This window comes from Hetaerina americana, unplaced genomic scaffold, assembly GCF_022747635.1.
Source record: "Hetaerina americana unplaced genomic scaffold, ioHetAmer1.1.p SCAF_6, whole genome shotgun sequence".
Classification (NCBI taxonomy): domain Eukaryota; kingdom Metazoa; phylum Arthropoda; class Insecta; order Odonata; family Calopterygidae; genus Hetaerina; species Hetaerina americana.
Window position 1 is genome coordinate 80,555,493 of NW_027287205.1, and position 26,973 is coordinate 80,582,465.

A 26,973-nucleotide genomic window follows, 5' to 3' on the forward strand; every position below is an offset into this window, starting at 1 on the left:
GGAATGTGACGAAAAGCAGCATGAAGTTGAGCGCACAAAATTCATCTGTTAATATCCTATTAATGAAGGTTAAAAAAACAATCATGAGGCTTAATATGCAAGGTATGAGGATATTTAAATGAATAAAGAATAAAATACATCTATATATAGACTAATTTAAATATGCAAATACCCAAAATAAATAGTATTACTTTCAGTAACTTACCGGTTAAGAATTTGGAGGGATACAATCCACTTAACTGTACAGCAACAATGCCTTTGTCTTTCTTAGTTAAACTTAGCCTCATATCCGAGACTACAATACGTTCCCCGGCAATTTCGAATGGTTGTTACCCTTCATTCCATCCAACATTCCTATCCTTTTTCACCTCCGTCATCATTTGCCAAATATTCATCCTTCTCTCGCAGTCTACAGCATTCTATTTCCAGTCAAAATTCACTGCATCCATCTTTTTGATTTCTGCCTATTCATGATTTCTCCTCCCCTACCATGCCTAGCACTTCCTCATTTGTTTTCCTTGCTGTTCATTTTACCTTTTCAGTCCTACTCCATGCTCACATCTTAAAAACCTCCAATCTAAGCCCATCATCTTCCTTCAATGACCACGCTGCCTCCAAAACCACGCTTCAGATCAAAGTGTTAAAAGAACCTTTTCTTAACATCCTTACTAAATTTCGCTGTAATCATTTCTTGTGAAGTATATACAGAATGCGTTGCAAAGGTAATGCAATTGAATATCTTGCGCCGCTCCTATTGGTCGGATAAGTTGGTGGTGGTGAAACCTGCGTTTTTGAATACGACCCAGGAAAAAAACCATAGCTATGACTGGCACACCAACCATTCCCCAAAGCCCAGAAAGGCAAGAATTGGCAAATCAAAAGTGAAAACAATGCTTATATTCTTTTTTGACAGTAAAGTAGTAGCCCAAAAGGAGTTTTTTTCTCAAATATAGACAGGTAACGCTGCCTACCACGTGGATGTGCTGGAAAGACTCCGGAAAAAGGTCATCTGGACGAGAAAAAACATCTCCGCTACCTGGCAACTCCATCATGACAACGCATCTTACCACTACGCGCTACGAGTCCGCGAGTTTCTGGCAAAACACTAGGTGCCCTCGGATCCAGGCAGTCCTGACAGGAACCCGTTTTTCGTCCTAAGAAGAGGTCCAATCAGCCGTGACGAAGAAGAACTTGCGAGAGGTCCCCGAAGACGCCTTCCAGGGCGCGTACCACTCATGGCAGAGTGAAAAATGTGTTGAGGCCCAAGGATAGTATTTTGAAGAATTTTAAGTGTTTGTACAAATCTGTTCAGTAAATTACTTGAAAAAATAATTTCATTGCCTTCAGAACGCACCCTCTATATTTGTTTATAACATTTAATTTCTACCGATCAACTAGGAAACATTAAATTGAAATTAAAAATACTAGCCTAAATTTGTATTACTACGCCATAAGCTAGGAGTTTTCTCACTGGTTTTGGTTTACCATAGAAATCCAAATATTAAGAACGCCCCTCGTGAATGATAACACACAAAAACTAAAACACAACGAAAATCACCCATAAGATCTAGACAAATCTTTTAGCTTCAGTCTTCAAACCAAAATATGAGCATTTTTTCATACAAATTGACTGCTTCGGAAAACACAACAAGACATAAACATTCAACCTGGAAAGATATTCATTACTTCGTGTCAGTTGAAGTCGTATTTACCTCTCGGTACGCATAATTACGTATACTTGCCATCGTAATAGTCATAATTTTTCATGCGTTCGGAGTTAATTTCTCAATCAAGTCCTACATGTTGCAATTGCAACGTTTCAACACCTCTGTCATCTCTTTTGGGTGAGTTAGTCCATGGTTAGTCCTTCTCCGCCATCGTAGATCCACGGCGATATGCACGCAACATAGTCCTCAATTGAGAGAATCTCGCGGTGATTTCGGAATACGTGGGGACGTGTGGAGGAGAAAAGTGTAGGGAATCCATTTTTGGGCCGAAAGTTGAACTGCTATTACGCAATGACATTTCGTGCGGTGGATATGCTCACCGATTTAGCCCGATGCGAGAAGGCCGGGAGGTGAAATGGCGTGGATTATGGGCGGAGGGGTAGAGTCGGCATGGAACAGTTAGAGCGTAAGAGGAAATTACGCGGGGAAATTCTGAGGCTCTTCGGTCGCGGTGGTTGAACGAGGAAATGGAGCGATGGCCAAAAACCTCGGACGCGAATATCCTATTAATACCTGACACCAGGATCCTCGCGGTCTTGCTACCCTTGCAATTCCTCGCGGTGGTGAAGGGAAGACTACAATATGAGAAATAACGAGAGCTGTGCAGAAATTGACCTCCGTTAGGCTAAATAAAACACTGGAATAGATGCTGAAAAATTATTATTTACATCTCAAAACTGAGAATTTTTTACTATTTTTCCACACACTCGCTAAGCAGATCCAAGCATATGCAGCATCGATGTATTTTTAAACCGTTTCCCGATGTTCTCCCCAAAATAGACTCAGAGAGATTTTGGGGTAAAATAAAGCCAGAACCAGAGGTGCAATCTCCAATATTATGACGGATCAAATACAGGAACCAATATCTTCAGAGTCAGTGAAAATAGTCTCACTTTCAATCTCGTTCTCTAAGAATCACAGTTCAGAGTCCTCTAGGTGGCATTACCTACCCTACTTCAATTGTCGTGAAATGCTGACTGTGACATTCAGAGGAATCTGTTACTGCAATTATAACCAGCGCTAGTGAGAAATTATAGTTAACGTTTTATTTGCGGTTAAATTTTTATAAAGGACTCACTCTTTTGGTGAAAAAATTTAATTTATTTTTTTTCTTTATTTTATTTCTTTTGAAATTAAGCAAACAACAGATTCAGCATATTAGTTTTCATGAATTATTTTATTTTCAGAGCAAACTATGATTTTATTTTTGGTTCATTATTATTTACGTTCACGGAGTTATTAGCCAAGATGTTGACGTCACTCTAGATCGAGGACGCTTTCAGAGAATGCTTGGCTAGAGTACGAGGGCTATTGCTCCAGTATCTTCCGACTGTCATGACGATGGTGGAAACTATGAGAGCATATCATCTTCAAAAAAGTTAGTTGGAAACTAATTCGTCGAAAAGATTTTGTAACATGAACTTAACAGAAGTATAATCGTCATTTTATGCAAACTTTGACCGTCGTAGAAAAAATCTCAAAGGGAATCGAACTAAGGACCCTATGCTTGCAAAACAAATGGGAAAACTATCGAAAAATCAAGATTTATACTTTATATTGAGGGTTACTTTTATATTAAATGGAATTTTCCGGAAATATCTCCCATCGAAATTTATTGCGATTGACATGTTTAGAGAGAATATTTAATAGATACTAAGTGGTGCATAATTTTTCTGTGGGAGAGAGCTCCGAGCCGGGGTAAAAGGGAGACGCTTTTGCACTCCACTCCATAATTTTTTTATAGGCATTAGGACATTTACGTAACTCCTTCAAATCAACCAAACAATGAATTGAAATCGCAAGATTTGAAGATGGCAAGAGGAAGATAGGTGGTACGATTCACAGTTTAAATTAAATTTTTTTGAAAAAAAATAAATTCGTTTTTATTTGAAAAAGAAAATTGCCCAACGCAAGGCCCAGAGATCACAAATGGTAGAAGAAATTACTTAATTACCTGGATACGATTACTTTCGGAAAAAAATAGAGGTCATAGTGAGAGAAAAGGAGTGGAAATAAGTTCATAGTCAAATTGATGAGTTCTAAGAATACATCAACCTTCCATTGAATGAGTGAAAAATTCCTTTTAGAACAAGGATTATCCATTATGTATTTCTAATTCAGACTTTATATGGGACCAAAATCTTGTCAAAAATTCAAATAAGCTGAGGTTGTTGCGAAGTTTTTTCTGACACGAGGGATCCTCTAAAATACATTGGGATAACCAATAAAAATTTATCATGAGAATATGGTGCCCTGTTCATTAATTACGGCGCTATCGATTTTTGTGAAGGTTCCCAAAGGGAACAACTTACTCTGTTTTGGAACCATATCAATTACCGACTTTCAAAACTTCGTTTAAAGATTCACGATTCATAACAATCTAAAAAAAAATCCTAAAGTATCGATACACAAGCGATACCAATAATTCCAATGCTTCCTGTCACGCTCGGGTTAAACCCAGGGAAGCTAAAGTCCCCTTAAACAGAATGATCATTCGATTATTATTGCCTTCCAAAAGATTGCACTAAAATGGGCAATTATTCCTAAAACATGACAAAAGTTCGGCATTTCTAATCTTTTTAATGACCTCAATATTTTGTACTTCAGTTTTCTATTAGGACGGTTGCTTAGATTTTTCATTAAAAAGTTACGAACAATTAATCGGTGTGATGATAATCGAATCAGAGTAAGGAGCACTTTCGAGCATTCAGTTTTAACTCTCTAATCGATTTAGATTACAATGCTGCCGTAGTAATAAACCCGAACGTTAGTAGGAGATACGAGAAAGTAAAATTTATCTCATATTAAGCTTTGTGAAGCGTGAAGACATTTTCTCAGGGATAAGAGAGCTGCTCCTTTACCTGTGCCTCCGTTGAGACAAAGAACAGAAGCTGAGGTCACGTAACTCAACGCCCGAAAACGTGATTTGGATTCAAACCCGGAAAATGGAAACCATCTACCTAACACTGGAGTAACTAGATAAAATTTTAGCTGGAACTGAGTCTTTCTCTTTCCCCCCTTGCTAAACTTTCACTCCTGTGAATTTGAGGGTACGCCTGAGGATACTTCCTATGTGAGAATTGGACGATATATTCGATGAATAGAACATTTTATAAGCAGTAGACAAAGTGCTTAGGGTAGATGATAGGCAGACCATGGCACTACCCACTACTGTACTCGTAAGCCCTGACTAATGTGATGCAAAAATCCTGAAACACAATACTATATTTTGAAAAACCTCCTTCTTTAGCTTTGCGTACTATTTACCTACATTAATGCAATTCAAGATGCCTATTACTTCCCTCCATCTATCTCGCTTTCCCAGCACTTCCTCTCCTATTACTGTGGAATAGAGCACACACAGAAGAAAATGAAAGGGAAGGGAAATATACATGGTGCTATGTTGTTAGAGGGAAACGCTATAAATTGCTTGAAGAAGTGGAAATGTCAACGGAGAAGATGACGACCAACTCTTTAAAATTTCCAAGAAACACATTCATCAGCATCCGGTCCAGATTCGGCGGATTCAGTAGCCAAATAGGGGGCTCCCAGCTGGATCACGAGCCCCGCAAATAGCGGGTGAATCTCTGCAAATTTACTTTGGGCTTTAATTTGCCGAATGGAATACCTTTCTTCCAGCGAAATTGATCAATACGGGAAGAGCCCGAAAATGTTAGCCAACAGCAATGCGGACGATTGAAAGAAAATGGAGATACTCGACTATCATATCCATAGATTGGAATGCCAGCCAATGGAGCCAAATATAACAAATGTTTCCATCTTCCCCCCAAATATTGAATGCCAGCATACTTTTGAAAATGAGCCTTGAATATCATATGCATCGGTATCAAGTTTAATGAAGAATGGGGATGAAACATCCATTTACAGGATGACAGAACACCACTGCTATCCACTTGACCTCCGCTATCCTCCGCGATCCTTCCTTCCCTACCCACAGACAAATTTCCCACGTCAGTCGGGCTCTGTTAATGGCACCGCGAGATAAACTGTTCCTTCTCGATATTCTTGTTCTTATGTACTCACTCTAAACTGTTCTCAGTATTGATAAATGTAATACTCGAAGGGGATAAGTAAGTTTTATCTTAAAAATATATCTCATTTATCATTTTAACTAATAATAATTCCTTTAAATTTCGGCTTGGAAGAAATACGAGAGCCCTTAAAACACTCAAGTTTAACTTGAAAATAGAGGATCACATTTATGCGTTGTTCTCGACATGAATCTTCGTGCCCTCCTGCACGCGCGGATAATTGTTATGAATTTTTCATTGGAATTTCATTGAGATTTTATTTTACAACTTCAATGCACTCACACGCTGAATAATAACAACTGCAAGATTCATCCGCGATCGATCGCGTGCTAACTCAGCATCGAAATTTAATCCACTCGCATTCCGACGCGGGGAACACGTCCAATTTTTTTTAAGGGCACGAAAATTTTCCGCCAGAGCGAAAAATAAATCCGGTAGAGCGAGAGCGTTTATCCACTACGCCTTGGGAACATCTTGCATGGTGACAATTGTTTTTTCGAGGACTCTGGTGCTTGCATTGGTCCGTAGGGGTGTCGGGCGAGAGTGAATAAGGATACGTTGGAGGTTGAATTGGAAGGGAACGGATCAAGGGTGGCCCGTGAATGAATACATCCAGATTTTTTGGGATTTTCAACTCTCTTTCCTCACAATACCCCTCTCTCCCCAACCAAATCCCATCTTAAATTGCCGCATCCTTTCTCAAGGATCCTTCGCCATTGACGGGAACATTTTCCAATACACGCCGAATTGCCGGGCGGACTTCCATACACGCCCTCCCCCTTGAGTATGCGGGCTCAAATCCAGACGGCGGCGGAAATATCTTCATTGATACCTCAATCGCTGCTTGATACCATAGGGAGAATACTACAATAGCAGCTCTATATCCTTCGGATGAGACGCTAAAACCTTTGACTCCCTGGTGCCAGATTCGCATCCTATGCCAGCATCGAAACCATCACGGCCTTTCCTCCGAGCCCTGAGATCCTATCTCTTCCCGTATCACCCAGCGAACCAAAATGGCCGAAAGGGTCTCACGAGTTGGAGGCGGCCTCCGTAACAAATTGAAAAACTTTCCCACAGCTACCAACGTTTTGAGAAAATTCAATGCATAAACGCAGAACAGATTAATATATTGGTGAAATCTTCTTCCAAATTAAACCATCTTTATTCATGATCCCCAAACAGGTCATCATCATCAATCGGAAGCGTTCAACGCTGCTCTCCACTCAATTATCCAGTAAGCTGACCTCTTCATGTCAACAAATAAAGGTAGGCTGAAAACCAATCCATACATGATTGCAGACCACAAATTGACCTTTAGAAACACTCCTGGTGGTATGTGGAAGTAACATTCCCCATCAATACGCATGCGCAGGTTTGAGGTCGTTACATTCATCCAGTGTATTTTGAGAAGCGGAAGTATGGAGACGTGTTCTAGTGCAAAATCAACACGAGTTAACTTTCCTTTTTTTCCAATCCAGGACTTCACAACAGCCTTCGCCTTATCGTCCGAGGTGTAATGATTGCCCTTGAGGTGTTGAGGAAAAAAATAAAAATCACAAGGCGCCAGATCGGGGAAATAAGGAGGGTTTAGTTTGTTCTCGTCTGTGAGATGGCGTGATACTCATCCTGCACAGTTGATTTTCCGGTATCACAATTGCTCAATAATGAAGCCAACGCGTTCCTTGGATATTCCAATGTGGTTTGCGATACGCTTTAGAGTGATTCGCCGGTCATTTTGAATGAACTCTTTGATGAGTTTGCGATGTTTTTCGCCTGCAGCAGTGATCGGACGTCCACTGCGTGTTTTATCAACAATTATGGCTTTTACAGACTCAAAACCACGTAATTTTACTACCCATTGATTTACAGTAGACCTATCAACAGCATCGTCCCCATGAACAGTATTAATACCCTTCCACGCCTGCTACCACTTGCTCCATGATACTCATTCTCAGCATTAAAATGAAAAAAATTCAAATATTTTGAATGATGATATGTCTTTTTTACATCGGTCTCTTTGCGGGAATAGCATAAAAATTCCAAAATAACCTGCAGCTGTGAGAACAACTAAAAAATCAGTTCCGCCAGACCCCCTGCGCAGCGGTAACGCCGCGGTAGTTCGCCGCGTATGATTTAGATCTATGATTCCCTTTCTATAATTCGCCTGTTGTTCCCATCGCCTTCCTACTATCCCCCATGAACAACACTGCACGGGGACGTGTGTGTGTACGTGTAATGCGGTGTCCTGCGCCCGATCCATTTGCTGTGCCAGGTCACTCGCCGGCGAGGATAAAAGTGGGTCGCGAGAGGGCCGAGAGAGAGCGCGCGCGTCGGATGGCCAGGGAAAGGCATCCATAAAAATTACTTGGGGACCGACCAATTGAAAGCGCTAATAGCGTAGCGGCGGGGAGGACCATAAAGCTGTCCTCCGTGCTCCACCAGAACTTCTTCCTCCATCTTCATTCCCGGCAAACTCCATGGCAACGCCCTAATATCCCCACACCCTTTCACCGACACCCGCCGCTCTCCCCCTCCCCATTCCGAGACCCTCCACCACTCCCTCAATAATGGATTTTCCTCTTGTAATCCAATCAGAGGAGAAGCGGATTTTGATTCACGTCATTTCCCCTCCTGTTGCCACGGTGGCAAAAAGGGGGTGAGGGGGAGGTGGGCTCCGAATAGCTGGGGACAAACAAGGGGAAGCGTAATTTCTATCTTAGATCGGCCGCGATAGAGCTGCAGAAATATTTTCACCAAGAGGTGATGAAATCTGTCGGAGGAGAATGGATAAGGGTGAATTACGTTTTGAAAATGAGATGAGGTTATGTAAGGGTGAAATTTGGGTGTAAACGCCCAGGACAATTTTGCGGATTAAAGATTTCATGAGAATTCGGATGAATATTAACATACGAGGGCAGGCTGAAGACTATTGCACACATGCTTGTAGACCACAAACAAAATGACCTTCAGAAGCACTCCTGGTGGCATGTGGAAGTAACATTCCCCCTCAACACGCATGCGCAGGTTTGAGTTTATTACATTCATCCAGTGTATTTTGTGAAGCGGAAGTATGGATAAGTGTTCTAGTGCTATGTCAACGCGAGATAAACAGCGAGTTGTTGTATTACTAGAAAACGTCTCCATACTTCCCCTTCTCAAATTATGCTGGATGAATTTAACGACCTAAAACCTGCGCATACGTGTTAAGGGGGAATGTCACTTCCACATGTTACCAGGAGTGCTTCTAAAGGTCATTTTGTTTGAAGGTGTACAAGCATGTGTGAATTCGTGATCAGCCTACCCTCGTGTTTATCCGACTATCTACCAACAGTATCTATCAGATGCCGAAGCACAGGAAAGAGAAAAACGGCAAATTTACTTTTGGTCTAAAAATGCAGAATGAATTCGGCAAAGCATCAGGCGTAATAATTTTTCATATTAAATGATAGAAAGGTATATATCAATAATTGTTTTAATAATCATATAGGATAGCCGAAAAGCCAATCAAATATTGAGAAATGAATCTATAAATAGTTCAGGTGGTTCTGCCGCGCGTGTTTGGCAAGCTTTTTAAAATATCCTTAATCCTTTTACACAGAATAAATACTATATATCGACACTGCTTCCTTCTTCAATAAGGTATACTTAAGTGCCTGAATTCTCCACAAAGTAGTTTTTCTTTTTTTTCTTCTCTTCCATCCTTCCTCAGATTTCCCTTTTTACCGCAGTGAGTCGCATCGTAGTCTTCCTCCCCGAATAGTTTATTTATTCCGCACTTTAATTTCATGGGTCTCCAATATGCACTTCCTTTTTCCGGCCCAATCGCTGCGTCACATACAGGTATATAGGTCTTTATAAATTTTCACGTCTACAATTACCTATGCAAATAGATTCGATGCTGATAATTCATTTATTATAGATTTGGATAATAAAAACATCTACTTTCTTCTAATTACCTCGCTATTGTGTCCGATTAAGTGCACAAATACTATTTAATTGTTTTATGCTCCAATTATTCCCCCTAAAATTATTAATCCCCGTAAATTAAAGTAATTTTAACCCTGACATGAGAATTGTAAAAATTCGTTCTCTTATAATATCATACACGTATATATCGCTTGGACCCTGTCATACGCTCATAGATTAAAAATTAGAATTATGTGAATTAGATTGTTATGACATATCCCTCCAGCGTTATGCTTTTCGGGTAATTTCAGTCACTCTGTGAAATAGAAGAGCAGTAAGAATTCGGATGCTCGGAGATGGAATAAACAATCACACCTACATCCTCCCCTCTATCACAGTCTTCAACATCCCACTGCCAATCAGAATACTCAACATCCTTTTTTCCTGCCTCCTAATGACCTCTACCAACAATCCTCTCTCCTCGCCCACCATCCCTAGTACTTCCTCATTTGTTTCCCTTTCGGTCCATTTCACTTTCTCCAATCTTCTCCATCCCTAAGTTTCAATATTCTCAAATCCATACCGATCAACCTGTTCAATGGCCATCGCGTCGTACAAATCGACGCTCCACATAAATGATTTGACGGGCCTTTTCTCAACATCCTTACTCAACTTTCCCGTCAGCAATGCTATCCTCCTTCTTAAAGTTTCTTTGCTTAACGCAATTCTTCTTCTTACGTCCCAACATTTTTGACCATGTTGGTCCATAAACACCTTCGAGACACGTAAATTGTTCCACCTGTTATGCATAGTTTTTACCATCCTGTTTTAATATTTAACATAGCCTTTATCTTTCTTGATAACCTTTGCTTTATTTATATCGATTCTTATCTCATATCTATCAAACTAAATGTCCATTTCACTCAGTAATGCTTGCAATCCTTTTGCTGACTGACAGAATAAAACTTGGTCATCAGCAAACCTCACTGATCTGATAAAATCTCGCCCACTTTCATTCCTACCTCCAGTTTTTCCCATACCTCTTTAATCATTTCCTGCTCACATACGTTGAACAGCACCGGTGATAATGGGCAACCCTGCCTTACACTTCTTCCTAACACCACCCGTCCGGACACCCCGTTCCCTATTCGCACCTGAGCAGTCTGAGGCATGTACAGGTTGCGGATTAGTGTCCTATCCCTAAAGCCTATTCCTATTTTCTGCAATATACTCATTATTTTTTCATAATACACTTTTTCAAACGACTTTTCGAATTTAAGAAAAAGGAAAATACGTCCTGATTGTATTCTATATTCCTCTCTAGTAGTGATCTCATTACTGCATTGTAATCACGCGGGTCTCTCCCCTTCCTTAACCAGAAATCGTCACCCCCTTAGTATGCACCTAAGGAACAAACACTGATCGCTGATGAAAGTTTTTCGGTAGGTTTCCTTCCTCATAAATGCTACGAACCAGGCCATAAACACTCTTACTCCCATATTCTTAACCTTTAAGTATTTCCGCAGGAATGTTATCCGAGCCCACGGCCTTATTTGATTAAATCTTTCTTAATGTCCTTTCTACCTCATCGTCGAGTATGCCTGGACCTAAGCTATCGTCATCTACGTCATATTCTATTTCTATTTCTAAGCTTACTGGCCTAAACTCTCTACCACACAGTGCTTCTATATATTTCTTCCAGCTCTCTTGGATCTTTTTTGTTTCAACTATTATCTTACCCGCTTTTTCTCTAACTGTTAGTACAGATCTTTCCTTCCTATATTCTGATATTGTTTTAACCTTGCTGCATGGCGCACCAATTTCATGTTTCTTCTGCAAAATGTCCATATCCTCGCACTGCGTTTTCCACCATGCTTATTTAGCTTTTTTTGTTACCCGTCTCAATTTATTTGAAATGAAATCAGTTTTATTAAACTCTTTGTACTTCCTTTTGCCTTGCTCTGTTTTTACATTCTTCTATTTTATTCATTCATTTATTTTTTTATTCATCTCATTCGTAATTCAAGGCTTCCTTATTGTTTTCCTATGGTTTCTTTAGGCTCTTAATACCGCTTTTTAATATTTTCCTGGATAGTATTCCGCTCTTTTCCCTCATTCATTATTTTGTCAACATCTTACTGGTTTCCCTTCCTTGTCAATTCAGTAAATACGTCTACATGCCATATCCCAATCCGCCTCCCTACCTTGTACGTATTATTGAATCAGACGATACACTTAATGATAAATAAACTCTGATCTGAGTCTGCTTTCTCTCCCGGGAAACTGTGACTTGATCGAGCTGTTCCTTAGTCTGTGCGTAGCCATAATATAATCTCAATCATAACTTTCTGAGTCACCACGTATTCTCCATGGATACCTATAGCTACGTGGCTGTTATTAAATGAGTAACATGAAATGTACGTGGCAATCATTTTTGACAAAAACTAACAAAATATCAGGAGAAGTATTTTTTCAAGTTTAATTTTACTTTTAAAAGTACGTAGAGTGATTGGAAATTAATTTAATAAATAATATATATATATATATATATATATATATATACAAATAATAAAACTATGTTTATGCACTAATTTGGTTGAAACAGTGTCGTAAAATTGTAAATTAAAAAAATAGGCGTATTCAGGTTTAGCATATGAACCCTTACCATGGCTGAATAGTGAAAGGGAACTAGGCGCTAAGGGACAGCTCACAGACAAGTAATAGAGGCATTTTCAGGCTCTGCGCGGTGAAATGAGAAGATGGTAAAATTATTGGAGTGATGGCTACAGGGAGGGTGATACACAAAGGGGGGAAGCTGGGACAATAGGAGGATTAAATAAAACAGAAGAAGTATTATTAGTAAAGAGAGCAGGATGAGAAATTTAACTATGCATTTTTCAAGTTCCAATGAACTGCAGGAGATGCCGCAGCAGTAACTTTTGACAAAGGCATCCGCTAATATGCATCACAATGCAAGAATTTCAAAGGGTAAAAATCAGTCGCCTTGACCGGGATTCGAACCCGGATCCCTCGATGGCTGTGCCTCGAAGGCTTAACTATCTCTAGCACTCGGCTTGATATCGAGGGATCTGGGTTCAAAACCCGGTCAAGGTGAATGATGTTTACTCTCTGAAATTGTTGCATTGTATCCATTTTTACTCTTTTAATTAATTGTTTGATGTTTTCTGACGCCCGTGTCCTCAAAACTGATCCGAAATTCTAAGTCTCGATTCGAAAAGTTCCGTCTCACCTCTATGTCCGGCATGGCGATTGGTTTCCTTTTACCATCCTCAATAATGCATTTATCATGACCCTTTCACTCAAAGGGTCGTCCTTCTCGATGAGATACCTTTGAAGCCGCCTCACTGAAAAACAGGCCTATTCAAATCTATATGACAGTTACGAGGAGTAATTATTATTGCTTCCACCAGCAGAGCATTAGAATCATCGAAAAACGCAATCCCTCAAGTCAGGGTTGTATCCCATGGGGAATGAAATTGACTAATTATTTGTTTGAAACACTAATATCACCAGCACAATAATTTATAATTGAAAATGGTATCCTCGTTTTCAAAACAAAGAGCAAACAAGTAACAATAAATAATTAATTCTCATGAATGCAGTCTATTCCGTTAGAAAGACAAGAGTAATGAATCCATAACATTGCTTTAATTGAGCTCTACACCATAGTATTAATACCATTAATATTGATTACTAAATCAATTATATTAATAATTCACGCTCAGCAATTTCAATCGTAATTCCATCGGAAAGTTTTCTCTTTTCATTATTATTTCCCGGAAAATTATGGGGAATTCGTGCTTAAATTTACTCATACAGTTATAGAAGTGGTTTCCTTTGATATTTATAATTAGACGACCCACTTTATGTTGCTTAATGCAGTGATAACATTGCCAACCAATATAATACACCTAGGTGTACTCATTACCAATTTTGTAGGTGTAATATTCATAATTTATTTATTGATACAGGGAACATAATAGTCCAGTGGTAGAGCGTTGAAATAATGACCGAATGACCCGGGTTTGATTCCTGGGGACACCTCTGGGTGGTCCTCGGCTTTGCCAAAGCTGTGAGATTTTCCGCGTACCAGATCTTCCTTGGAAACAATATCCGGCCCAACGAAAGGATCTGGCCCCCTGCCCTGATGAGTAAATGTCACCCGTGGTTAGGTTTAGTACTGGGTGAACCCTACCATCACCTATGAAACCGACTCTTGATAACTGTGGTTAATGATTTACTTATGGAAACGTAAATACGCAGTTTCTCACCCAAACATGATATTAAATTAATTGATCTCAACATTGGTAGAACGTATTGCTGTTAAAAGAAAAATTTAAAAAATTAATTTAAAATTACAATATCTTAGTGTACCGAGTTTAAAAATCTGTGAGTTTTTATCGAGCTTGTTAATAGTGATTTCTTCATTCTTAGTCAGCCATTGGCGTATTGTTAGTGGTATTTTGCAATTTTTTACATGATATTTCTAATCAACTCTACGAAATTACTCGTGAAACAAAAGCCGTAGATTGTTTTATGTTCTATAGAAGATTGCTTGAAGCTACTAAAAATGGTTTCAACGCTGAAGTTATGAGCTGAAGGAGCCATCTTCATTAGTTTGATGGATAGTATAGAGAAAATCTCCTTTTTAATTGAAATAAAGGCCACGAGTCGTACTGTAACACAATACATGAATGGAATTCAATGAATTATTCGAGATTTATTATTTAATGGAAAGGGAAAATAATCATCAGGCTATGCGTCCATTTTGTTTGCATATTTTCTATGAATAAAGTATCAGGAAAAATTATATTGTGCACACATTGTACGCAGCATTAATGAATACTTCCATAAAAATTAAATCTTCATATTAATTATTTGGGCTAGGGGAGTTAGGTGAACATATGCTAAAGGCGGCTACAATTTTAATGTAGGCCAGACCAGACAACCTGACACCCTATACTACAATAAACGCATTCAATTCCACATACCTTCTACATCCATTCATTCCGTCCGGTTTTTCTATCATTTTTCCACCCCTTCCTCGATTGCCCTCTCGTTAGAATCTTCAACATTCCACCCCCAATTAAAATACTCCGCATTCAATTTTGCTGCCTCCTTTACTTTTCCCCCCACAGTACTCTCTCCTCCACCACCATGCCTAGTATTAATTTTTTGTTTATCTTTCTCTCTATTTTAACTTTTCCATCCTTCAACTGAAAAATATCTCAAATGTCCTCAATCTGTGCTTATCATCTTGCTACAACAAACAAATTTCTGAGCTGTAAAAAAACCAGCTCTATAACAGATATTTCACTAGTCTTTTCTCATTTATCTCAATCAACGTAAATTTCATCAATTACCTCGTTCTTGTGGTAATATTCTTCACCTAATGCGATTCTCCTTAAAAATATACTACTTCGACCATCATGGTCCAATATACATGAATTTCCAAGATAGGCAAACTGTTCCACATGTTCTAGCTTGAGCTCTCCACTTTATAGGTTCAACTCATCTTTTCTCTTTCTTGAAAACCCCATAACCTTTTTCTTGTTTACTTTTATTGGTTTCCAATAAGTACCTGTTGATCTGAATTTCCGATGCGATCACCAATGCTTGCATCTCCTTAGCTCACAGAGATAGAGTGAAATATGTGCAGGTATTACATGAATTGCCTATGACTCAAGTCTACTTAATTTTTTCGTATTTAGAAAAAGAATTTCAACTAATTCACATGAGATTAATTTTCATAACACATATCTTATTCATTAATGCATATGAATACGTCAGTGTTCTTAATACTTTTATCTAAATACTGACAAAATATGATAGAAATAAACAGTCGAAAATTTTATTCTAGCGTTAGTTTACATCATACTTAAAAGCTACTCATGTACAATTTAAAGCTAAATAATATGCGACTTTAATATGGGCAAAGTAGTTTCCTGCGTGCGCAGGATTTTTGGCTTATTCGGTTTCGGTTCAATTCCCAGTGCTATTACTTGCTGGGAAACTAGGGTGGAGGAGTGATGGTAAGTTTCACCAGACAATAAGTTTAGTAAGGGGTAAGATTTTAGTATCCGGGTAGATACATATTTGATTGAATATTGTTCGGCTACATCATATGCCATGAATAATTTCATCAAATTCTAGGAAACTATGGGAGATGCCGTGACAGTAACTTTTTTAACGGATTATTCGGCTTAATTTGCATTACAATGAAGCAATTGCAGAGGGTAAAAATCATTCCTTGACCGTAATTCGAATCCGAACTACTCGGTCGAACATTGAGGAATACAGGTTCGAATCTTGGTCAAGGCGAATAATTTATACACTCTAAAATTGTTGCATTGTTAACAGTTATAATTCTAAATGGATGAAACAGTGAAATAAGATGTTTTGCTGCTAAGGAATTCCTGTGTTTGATATTTCACTCTTTTTCTCCAGTTTTGCTTAAATCAGAATGAAAGGGAGAGCAATCAATCTCTGAATTCACTACAGGAATTCCAGAAAACAACACCTCAAGCGTCAACAAATTAAGTATTTGCGATGAATAAAAAAAGAAATTCTTATTGATCATTCGCAAATATTATATTTTATTCCGACGAGTTTTCATAATTGAAACGTTTAACTGAACATACTATAAGGACATAAAAAAATTGATATCCACAAACCGTTTTCCATAAATATATATGGTATTCATTAAATTAATTTATGAATTTTTGGATAAATTTAAAATCTTTTGCAGTGACTCTGCATATTTTTTAACGAAAGAACCGTCCCAGACAGACGAACGAGGCATTAGGCAAATACTTGAATCCCTCCGTAATGTCGAAAACCCTCTGAAATCCCCGTGGCATTCCAAACTTTTGGCAAACATCCCGCTGGATGAAGAACAAAATGGGAAATTGTACTCACTTCCGCCCGGAGTTTCTTGATCTCGGATGCAAGTTCTTCACATTGTTGCGTGTACTGCCATTTGGCTGTCTTTTCGCTCTCGACGATCTGCAGGAGGTGCAGATGTTTCTGCTCCAGTTCCTCTTTCTGGAGAAGCAACTTGTTGAAGCTGCTTCGGGAAGTGTTTCAACCGCAGGACAGCGGTGCGGGAGTTGAGGTAGGCAGGGGGTGGGAGGGTTGGGGAGAGGAGGTTGGGGGATGGAAAGCGGAAGGGGGCCGGGGACGGAAGGGGGCGATGGATGTGGAGAGGGTGGGTGGGGGAGGGCGCCGAGGGGGAAAGGAGAGATGGGGGAGAGAGAAAAAAAGAGAAGAGACAACAAGTGAGGCAATATCATGCAAATGAACGAATGAGGATTATGACAAGAGGCGACTCAAACTTCCCGGGAGTATGCGGGGCATCAGAGGACGGAGATGAAAGCGTTAAAGGCTTCGAGAAGAAACCAATAAAGCTGTTGAAATTGCACTTTTTCCTTTTTTGATGCCAATAAATCACATTTTATCACCATGTGGATTAGCTACATTGAAATTAAACGAGGAACCAGGTCCAACTTTACGAAAAACTGGCATATTTAAAGGCTACTTTAAAACTTAGGACAGCCAACAATTTTGGGCGAATTTGAAAACAAAAAATGAAATTTCCTTGTGCGTACATTCGGAAGGTTACGTTCGGGATTCCGAAGGAAAAAGAACCTTCAGAGATAGTAACGTTGGTGAAACATGAATTTTCCAGGGCATGTCCAAACATTCAGCGTACTTCATCTAAGAAATCTTACTGATGCTAGACTATTTGGGAGCCCTGGCTTAAGACTGTATATTTCATCCCATAGAATATATTAAAAGACTTGTTTTTTAAATGAGCAATTCTCAATTTGCTAGATTGAATACTGAATACAGGTTTAAACATGTATTTCAACAATAAGTTGGAATATCTCATTTCTTCAGCCATTTTTTCAATTTGAATCTAATTAACTAAAAATTGCTGATCATATTCAAAAGCTTAGAGTTCAGAAATATTTCTATTGGGACCAGCATGAGGGAAATGGGTATCATGCTACCCATTTTTTTGAGAGAATTCAACCGAGCCTGAATGACCTTAGTGCCCTCGATGTGACGCTACTAAACGATTACTTGACTTGCCTTAATGCCACATTAATCAATGGAAAGTTGAACTTAACCGCAGGACAAGTTAGTCACTCCTTTAAGTCGATGTTAGAGTTGTAAATAATCAATGCCGGTATGCTCAAACCACGTGCCAAGCCAAATTTAAAACATTATATATCAGATAATCAATATCAGTCCCTTAATATTATCAATGTTTATGCATTATCTTCTCTGACCTACAGGGTATCTACAATAACAACAGCAGTAATTAAAAATATTCTCCTTAATTTTAATGATGCATTTTCTCGTAATATTGAATAAAAATATTAATAGCAATTAAAGCAAAGGGTAATAATAATAGCATAACAGTTACAGTAGGAAAGCATTTATCTCTATTTTACATATTAAGTTTCTATTTGTAAAACTCGACTACTATTAAGATACCCCATGACTACCTTGAAAATTCAGCAGAAGGAGAATAGATATTCTCCCTCAGCTAATATGTTATTCCAAGTCAAGATATTTTGAAAATATCTCTAAAACATGCCTAAATATTTTAAGTTAAAGAGTTTAAAGTTTTTATTCACTTGAACTTTTGATGACTATATTTTAAACGTTGCCCATATATCTTCCTTGAAAGCGCATTTAAAATGGGCTCTTGTTGATGAATTTCGGTAAAATACCCCTAATTACTTTGGAGGTAAAATACCCTCTTTGGATTTGAGAGTTGATGTAGAAACTTACTTTGAAATATTGGCTATTCAGTATTGTAGTCACTGTAATACAGTATTTTACCAGCATTGAAATTTACATTAAATTAAACGTAGATTAATATCGTGTTTTTAATGACTAACAGTTATAACACCTTTCAATTAACAAAAATTGTAGCATGATATTTAATCAATTCGGTCTCCACGATTCCCTAAAGGGACTTGTCATTTGATTGACGCAATGGACACGTCTTTTATTTGTGATATCTGCTCTCACATCAAAGTCAACAAAACTGTTGAGTTTCAATACATTGGATAAAATGTTTTCCTGATAGACTTTTTAGGTACCTTAGCGCATGTAAACATACGCATTAGAATAAGTTATTAGGAATTTAAGAAAGCAGATTAGGCATCAATACTGGAATTCAAACTTTCTTATCTTGACATTTGAGACGCAATGAAACATACTACAAACTACTCCAAGGGTTCAATCAGGAAAACGCGAGTCAATGCATTTGTGACCAGTTTCAGATGTTGTTTACAAAGCGGGTATATCTTAAGCTTGAGTGCGGAATATGCGCAAAATGTATAGAGCCCCCTGAGATACTGCGTATTTTGTTAATTTCACTCATGTTCAGCCCGTCACCACGATATATATTATAAATTTAGTGCACCTTTATGCTGCTCTTAGTTGAAAAAATCATACTTATTGCCTCGTTTTTTTCATTCTTAAAAAGATAACGAGTATTGAAAAAAATCATACTTAATGCCTCGTTTTTTTCATGCTCAAAAAGAATACGAGTGTTGCCATCACCACTATTGCGCTTCAAAATCTGGGCACTTGGTCATTCAAAGAGTTCATTTCTTCAATATTTTCTATTTCATTACTTTAGAGAGTTTTCATTCTCGTTTAAGGGATAATGGGCGGTAGAAACGCTTCAAACTGGCTCAAAAAGAGGTCGCCTTGAAAGAAGTTTTATAGTAAGATGTTCATTATATTCACATCAAAAGGGGTTTTGCAGATTTGAATTTTTCCCATAAAGTAATTATTCTTTTGTAGATAGTGGCAGATTTTTGGAACGGGTGCGGAAGTTAGTCATTTTGAACTAGAGCAAAAAAGTGGCAAATAATTGACTAACTTTTTGCGTAACGAAAAATTATTTACATATTTTTCCACAGTTCGGAAAAACACGAGGTTTATACGGTGAATTTTTTTTATTTTGGAGATTTTTTTATGCAACCGAGTATCAGTTTTTAAAACAATAATTAGTAGGCATGAGGTAAAAAGGGAATGTCTTAGGATACCAAATTGGACGAAAAATCGGATGTAGGGCAGTGGCACCCAACCCGCGACACGTGATCACTAATGTTATTTTTTTATTAAATATTTTTTTAATTTGACATCATTTTGATATTTTCCATTAATTTCAGCAACGTTTTGGTTAAATGTATATATAATGCCTGTTTATAGGTTACTTTAGACAATAACTAATGCATTCAAATTATTGAAACGCATGAAGTAATATTTTTTACAGTAAGTTTCCTTATTCGGCCCTCAAGTTCGTATCTGTCCATAGGAAAGGGTTGCGTCTCATTGACATCGGGTATACTGATTGGCAGAGAAACATCGAAAACTCAGACAAGAGACCATACTGATTAAAAGAGCTGGAAAGAGAAATAGATAACCTCTTACCTCGGAGCGGAGGTAGAAATTACTATTAGTAAAAAAACAATAGTAATTTACAGTTTCAGGGTATTAAGTATTGTAGTAAGGCACGGATAAGGAAGTGCAGGAGTGATCGGCGGAAAACTGTTAATAATGAATCGCCATACGATGTTATACTTAGAAAGAACCTTCAGCGCATTAATCCCTTCAGCATGATGACCTGTAGATAATTTTTCGAATCACCTTTCAATGCTATCACAGTCCATAATTAAAGCCATCTATCAATCAATAAATAATCTATTTAGATAATGAACAACAAAAAATGGACGGTTTTAATTGATGGACAGATTAATTTACCCATACTTATTGCTAAACTCTGGCCGCTGCATTTTGACTGCGATGTATGCCCTCGAAAATTCTTTGATACTAAAAAAGTGCTGAGTATTTTTATCTCTGACACAGTATGTCATTTTAATGTGCCAATTTTGACGAAATTCATTTCCGTTTCTGCCGGATTTGCGGTAAAATTCAATTGTTTTCCCAAATCACGCTTTTCCGAAATTGGAGGAATTCGATCACCGCTTATGAGTTAAATAGCTCAGAAATCTAGTGTACTATTTCGGAGCGGTCGGGAGCAGTCATAGGAAATAAAAGCAAGTGAGGGGAGGAGTAAGAGGAGAAGGCAGTTATACTCTTTCCCAGCGCTGGCCTGCAAGACTCGAAGTGTTCGATCGACCTCTCCCTCTCTCTCTCGAAGAGATCTCGAGGGAGCAAAGGGACGAGCTGAGGGATCGACTGGGAAAGGGGGGGGGGAAGGCGGCGGTCAAAAGGCACCAAATTGATCGAAAACACTGCGTCACTAATGATTTTTTAATCGCACGACATTTGACCGCGAGCGCGCTACACACACACAAGGAGACGAGAAACGAGGTGGCTTAACTCGCTCTCCGGCAATTCTCCATCTCGCACTGCTCACCCCTCTCACCCTCCCCTCCACACCCATCCCCCCTCCGCCGACCTTCCAATCAGATTGCAATCGATACGTGCCCATGACGTCAGACCTGATCACAAGAGTCCTGACTGTGTAATGACTGAAACTGTTGGAGTGAACCGAGAGGTGAGCGTCCTGATCGATTATTGCATCCTTTCAGAATATGAGGAAAATATGACAATCTTTTTCTTAACCACACTCTCCGATAGGGGACGTTTGATTGGACCACATCACCAATTATCCGCTTCTTTGAGAAATGTCCAGTGAAAATCAATATTAAATAACCCAGTTTCAGGCGTAACGTGGAGATAAACCCTTCATGATAAAAGGAGATACATTGCCTTTTCGCATACAGCATTTTTATTACGACCTAGGTTTCGTAACAGTGTAACGTCTTGAGGGGATCTCACCTGAATATGTCACGCTGTAACAAAACCTGAATATTAATAAAAATACTCTCTGTGGAAAATAAAGGTGTCTTCTTTTAGAATAAATATTTACTCAACTAATGCGTGTTGATGCATGGGATTTCCAAATACTTGACCGCAGGATAACCTTGAAGATTAGAATACACAACTAGATGTAAATAAAAAGAGACGTTTCAGGCGTGATATGGTGGAGTATCATAATTAATTGGTAAAATTTAAAAATTGGCAATATTCCACAAAATGAAATTTATTAACTCGACCGATTTCAATGTAACCACATGAGGAAGATGTAGTTACATTGAAACTGGTCGCATTAATAAATTTTATTATGTGGAAGATTGCCAATTTTTCATTAGATGTAAATGATGCATAATAATGCAAAAGAATCAATTTTGGAAAAAATACTTATTTAATAAGACTCATATACGTCTTGTTTCGTCAGACATTCTTTGCCAATAAATGGACACCTGCGATTGGTAAAATGCGCAGTAGCGAGTGGGAAAAACCGATCTGAGAAACGATTGTCAAGACCAATTAAATTTCATTTATTTCAGAACAGAAAGGGGAGTTTATGAATGTAACTAAATGATCTAAATATGAAAATAGTTGATTAACACATGGAAGTGCCTGGCAAAGAAACTACGGATCAATCAAAAAGGATGAGAAAACAATACTATACGCGGATGAAACAGATTTGAATGCAAGTGAATAGGCTAAACCTTGTGGGCGTTACTAAAGGCACTTTTACATATTCCATTTGGTGGTTATTACCGGTTATTTGTGATGACTCCTTTTCTACGTTTTAGGTTTACAACTTGTGTCGATGGTGAAAATAATTACATTGTCTGTTGATTTTACTCATTATTCTGAATTGCTTGCGTAGGATATTGTAAAACTTCATCATACGTGTTTCATGCACTTTGACGTGTAGATTACGTGAAGTATCGTAATATTACATAAGGTGCATATAATATCTGTTATAGCAGCTTAAATGTTTGTCTCTCTTGATGGCGAACTAATTGGTTCCTTTCCTCACGTAACCACACGGTAGAACTGAAAATTAATCAAATGAAATCAATAAAAATGAAATAAAGAGCAAAGGGAAATGAAAAGTTTGGTTTCATCCCAGTTCTTAAGATTTTTTTTACCAGTTTCTTCTTACTAAACCATTACCCACTATTAAACTGAGCTCAAAACTTCACATAGAGATATTTATGTAGCTGAAAATCTGAGAAAATTTGAGATTGAAATATATGTATATATTTATGCATGGGAGGAAAGTATCGGAACTCGGAAAGTCTTCAGAATAAAATTAGGACTAACAGAAATTGAAATGTATAACTAGCCATGTTAGAGTTTTCGAAGTCATACAAAAATATTGTGATATTAGGAGTCGGAAAAATATTCCTATAGAAATAAATAATGTTCTCGGAAGAGAAATCAAACTTATTTCTGAAAAATATGGTTTAGTTTTAAAGTCTTTGATCATGTTTATTTGTTCATGGGATTTGTTGCATGGGCATATTTTCCGTTAACTCCATACACAGACAGTTATTATAAATGATTGCCATTTTAAACGTAACATACGTAAGAGTAGGATATAGAGAGTGACGGTCCCAGAAATTATTATATTGTATATATTTTGAAAATGTGGTACGCCTTAGTCAATTAGCACATTTAAGTGGAATAACATCAATATGCATGCATGAATTTAATTACCTACATTTTAAAAAGACATTTTTCTCATGAAACTATTATTAATTTCACTAGGGAAACAGCTTTAATGCTCTAAAATAAGAAAAAATATCATAATTTCATTTCTAGTCAAATGATTCAACTGTGTTGATAGGTGTCACTAGTTGCTTGAATAAGAACAGCGTTATTTTTCTAATACTTTCATGGATTTCTGCATTATATAAATGAAAAACATTAATGTAGGATAACAAATAAATTAACATAATCATCTATATTCCTAAAAGTTGGATGATGTGTGAAATATAATGTGCAATATGGTCTCAACTTCCTTCCGTCGAGAAAGTTGATTTTGCTACCATACGTTGAAAAGACAAAATAATGAATACCCTTTCTCTGGGTAAACAGTGTTTTAAATGCAATCACAACGGCCTAATATTAAATATATGTATAGAAATATATAAAATATATATATAGGAAAAATATATAATATATATAGGTATATAAATAAATAAATAAATAAATAAATAAATAAATAAATAAATAAATAAATAAATAAATAAATAAATAAATAAATAAATAAATAAATAAATAAATAAATAAATAAATAAATAAATAAATAAATAAATAAATAAATAAATATATATATATATATATATATATATATATATATATATATATATATATATATATATATATATATATATTCATATATTTAATCCGTAAGACCGTGAGACTTTCAAAAAGTGTTACATACATATATATCTATATTCATATGTACATATGTATACATTATATATATTTTGATGATTACGGCCTTGCCATCGAAACGTCAACCAAATACGTGAGTGTACTTTCTCTAGGTTTAAAAGTTTTAAACAAAGTTTTATGCATTTGTATCCTCACTGAAGAGTGTTGTTTTTCGGATACATATATATATATATATATATATATATATATATATATATATATATATATATATATATATATATATATGTGTGAGTGTGTGTGTGTGTGTATGTATGTGTATATTAATATGAGAAAATGTTTTCATATAAGTGATATAGTTAAAATATAAGGATTTTATCGTAATAAAGAGCCTTAATAGCAGTCAATGTAATATAATTTTCAAAACTCTGATACACCTAATGCCATTGGAAAATTTTTCTCAGATAAAATCACAAAAGTATAAATGCAAATAATCAACATTTTAATAACACACTAATTCGTTAAGTTCAGATAAGTATCATTTCCTCAGGTGCCCTTTCATAACTATTACGTTCCTGTCTCGGTGGTATTTAACAGCCTTTAGGCTAAGATCAATCATTAATGGAAATTCCGAACGTAGATAAGTTCTATGCATTAAGATGATAAATTTAACTAGCATTAAACCACAAATCTCATTGAATACAACGAAATAGGGAAAATAGGAATAGAAACTCGAAAAATGAAACTGAATTTTACGCTTTTTTTATGATTTATTTTTTGGTAATCCACCCTTGCTCTCTTATTACACGCCATTAACAAGTTTGAGCGGTTCCATTTACGACACATTCATTCACACAATTCACGTATTCAATTTATGGCGATGAAAGGATTTTGGATCCAAAGGAAAGACACAAGAACGTCTGACAGAACCTATTTGAAGATGAAACGAAACCCTTCAGAAGTGCCTCTGCTTCTATCGATTCATTAATCTTCCCAATAATCATCTTTCCCGAGAAAAGATGACCGCCGAGGTATGTTTGATTGCCATTATATTGATTTGCCTGGGCGTACATCGGCTTGGAGAGTAATTAGGTTTTTCCATGGCCGCTATTAATAAGAAATGCTGGTTAGAAATATATCGTGGAAAGCCTTGACGGCCTTTCAATTAATGAAAAGGTCATCGGTGTTGTAAGTTTAAATTAAACTAGATGTACTTACCTCATAAATTCATTTCTAATGCATAAAAACTGCGATTGGTAATCACTTTGAATACTTTGATTAATTCAATGAACATTTCAAAAACGTAATTTCCTCACTCTACCTGATCAATCTACTACTTTTTTAAATAACCTCTACTTATCCTAAATGTTAACAGAATATAAACGAGAGAAATAATTTGTCTAAAAGGTTTACTTTCCATAATTATTTTAATTTTTTTGTAATAAGCTCATAATTGCTCTTTATGACATCATCATTTTAAAAATAAGACCTATATAGAATGTATAGGACAAAGCCCAGTAATCTACATGATAGAATCTTAGTCTGTTAAAGTACAATTATTTTTTTCGTTCTTATCAATCAAGAAATTTGTTTTTCCATCAAAATTAGAGTCTACATTGATATTGGTTTCAATAAAACAAGTAGTGAATTGAAGAAATATATTGAAGTATCCATTGATATAAATTTACTACGATTACGTCCATAGCAACAAAATGGCAGGCCAATGTTTGTATCAATGTTCAAATGGTAACTTTTGAACATAGGAGTGAAGTTCTTTTTGTAAGCATTTATTCTACAGTTGCGAATTGTGGGCTGTGTTTTTCGTTTATCGATCGTATGACCCAAAAATCGAATCTCAATGTAGGCCATTTGAGCCATCAATTCTACTTTCTTTAATGTTAAATGCCTCACACTAACTTATCTCTTTCATTCAACATCCCCGTTTACTTTTCCTCATATTTATCCCTTTGACGTCACCGATTTCCCTTCCTCTTGAACACATTCCTAAAACATCCATAATTCTCCGAGGATTTCACAATCGAGCATGACTTGCTAGATCCGCGATCGCAAACTGTCTCCAGGTTGAAATCTGGTGCAACGGCGATCACACACAGTAATAAATTCACCATTGCGCTCCTGTTGACTTCCCGGTGCATTAATACTATATGTCATTTTATGGTATTACAGCTAGGTTGGGTCGTCGATTTAAAACATCTTATCTACAAATATTAAAAGTTGAACACGTAATTTTCTAATTGTAAAACTGATAAATAATGCAAATTTGTTAATTTAAATATCTGAAAACATTAAAAATGAAATGTGATAATTAAAATAATGTAGATTAAAATATCTACCCTTTTTTGATACATTATTTAATTGGAGTGTCTTGCATTGCCTTCCACGTAATCATATCCGCTAATAATTTGCAACTAATATTTACAGTCAAGTAATGGCAATATATAATTTAAGGGTTAACTAGTACATAACAAATATCGAACTGTAATTGCACTGCTGTGATTATTTTAACCATAGTATACATACGAGGTCTGTTCAAAAAGTATCGCGACTTTTGTGTTTTTTCAAAAATTATTTATATATTATTAAAATTCTATTTTGTCTCCTTCAAATTAATCCCCATTAGATATTATATACTTGTGCCAACGTTTTTTCCAATCCTCAAAGCACTTAAAATAACAATTTTTTGTGCTCTTGTTCAGCTCCTCCTTCGATGTAGTCTTTACCTCGTCAATCGTAGCGTAGTGTCGTTCTTTCATGGGCCTCTTCAGCTTCGGGAACAAGAAAAAGTCAGTGAGGGCCAGGTCTGGGGAATACGACGGCTGCGGCATCATTGGTGTGTTGTTTTTGGCTAAAACTTCGCGCAGAAGCAACGATACGTGAGCAGGAGCGTTGTCGTGGGGCAAAAGCCAATATTTGTTCTTCCACAAATCCGAGCGTTTGTGGCGGATTGCTTCGCGTCAAATGCGCAGAACTTGCAGGTAATATTCCTTATT

General features: G+C 37.0%; 1 protein-coding gene across 3 annotated transcripts in view; it reads right to left on the reverse strand.

Annotated features, from left to right (window-relative positions):
• Positions 1-26,973, reverse strand: part of LOC139694977 (ras-specific guanine nucleotide-releasing factor 1-like) — a 612,331-nt gene that overhangs the window by 149,911 nt on the left and 435,447 nt on the right. For all 3 annotated transcript variants that reach the window (XM_071593533.1, XM_071593532.1, XM_071593531.1), the window contains exon 4: positions 16,628-16,775. In XM_071593533.1, the coding sequence (XP_071449634.1) occupies positions 16,628-16,775 (148 nt within the window). The remainder of the gene's footprint in view (positions 1-16,627; positions 16,776-26,973) is intronic.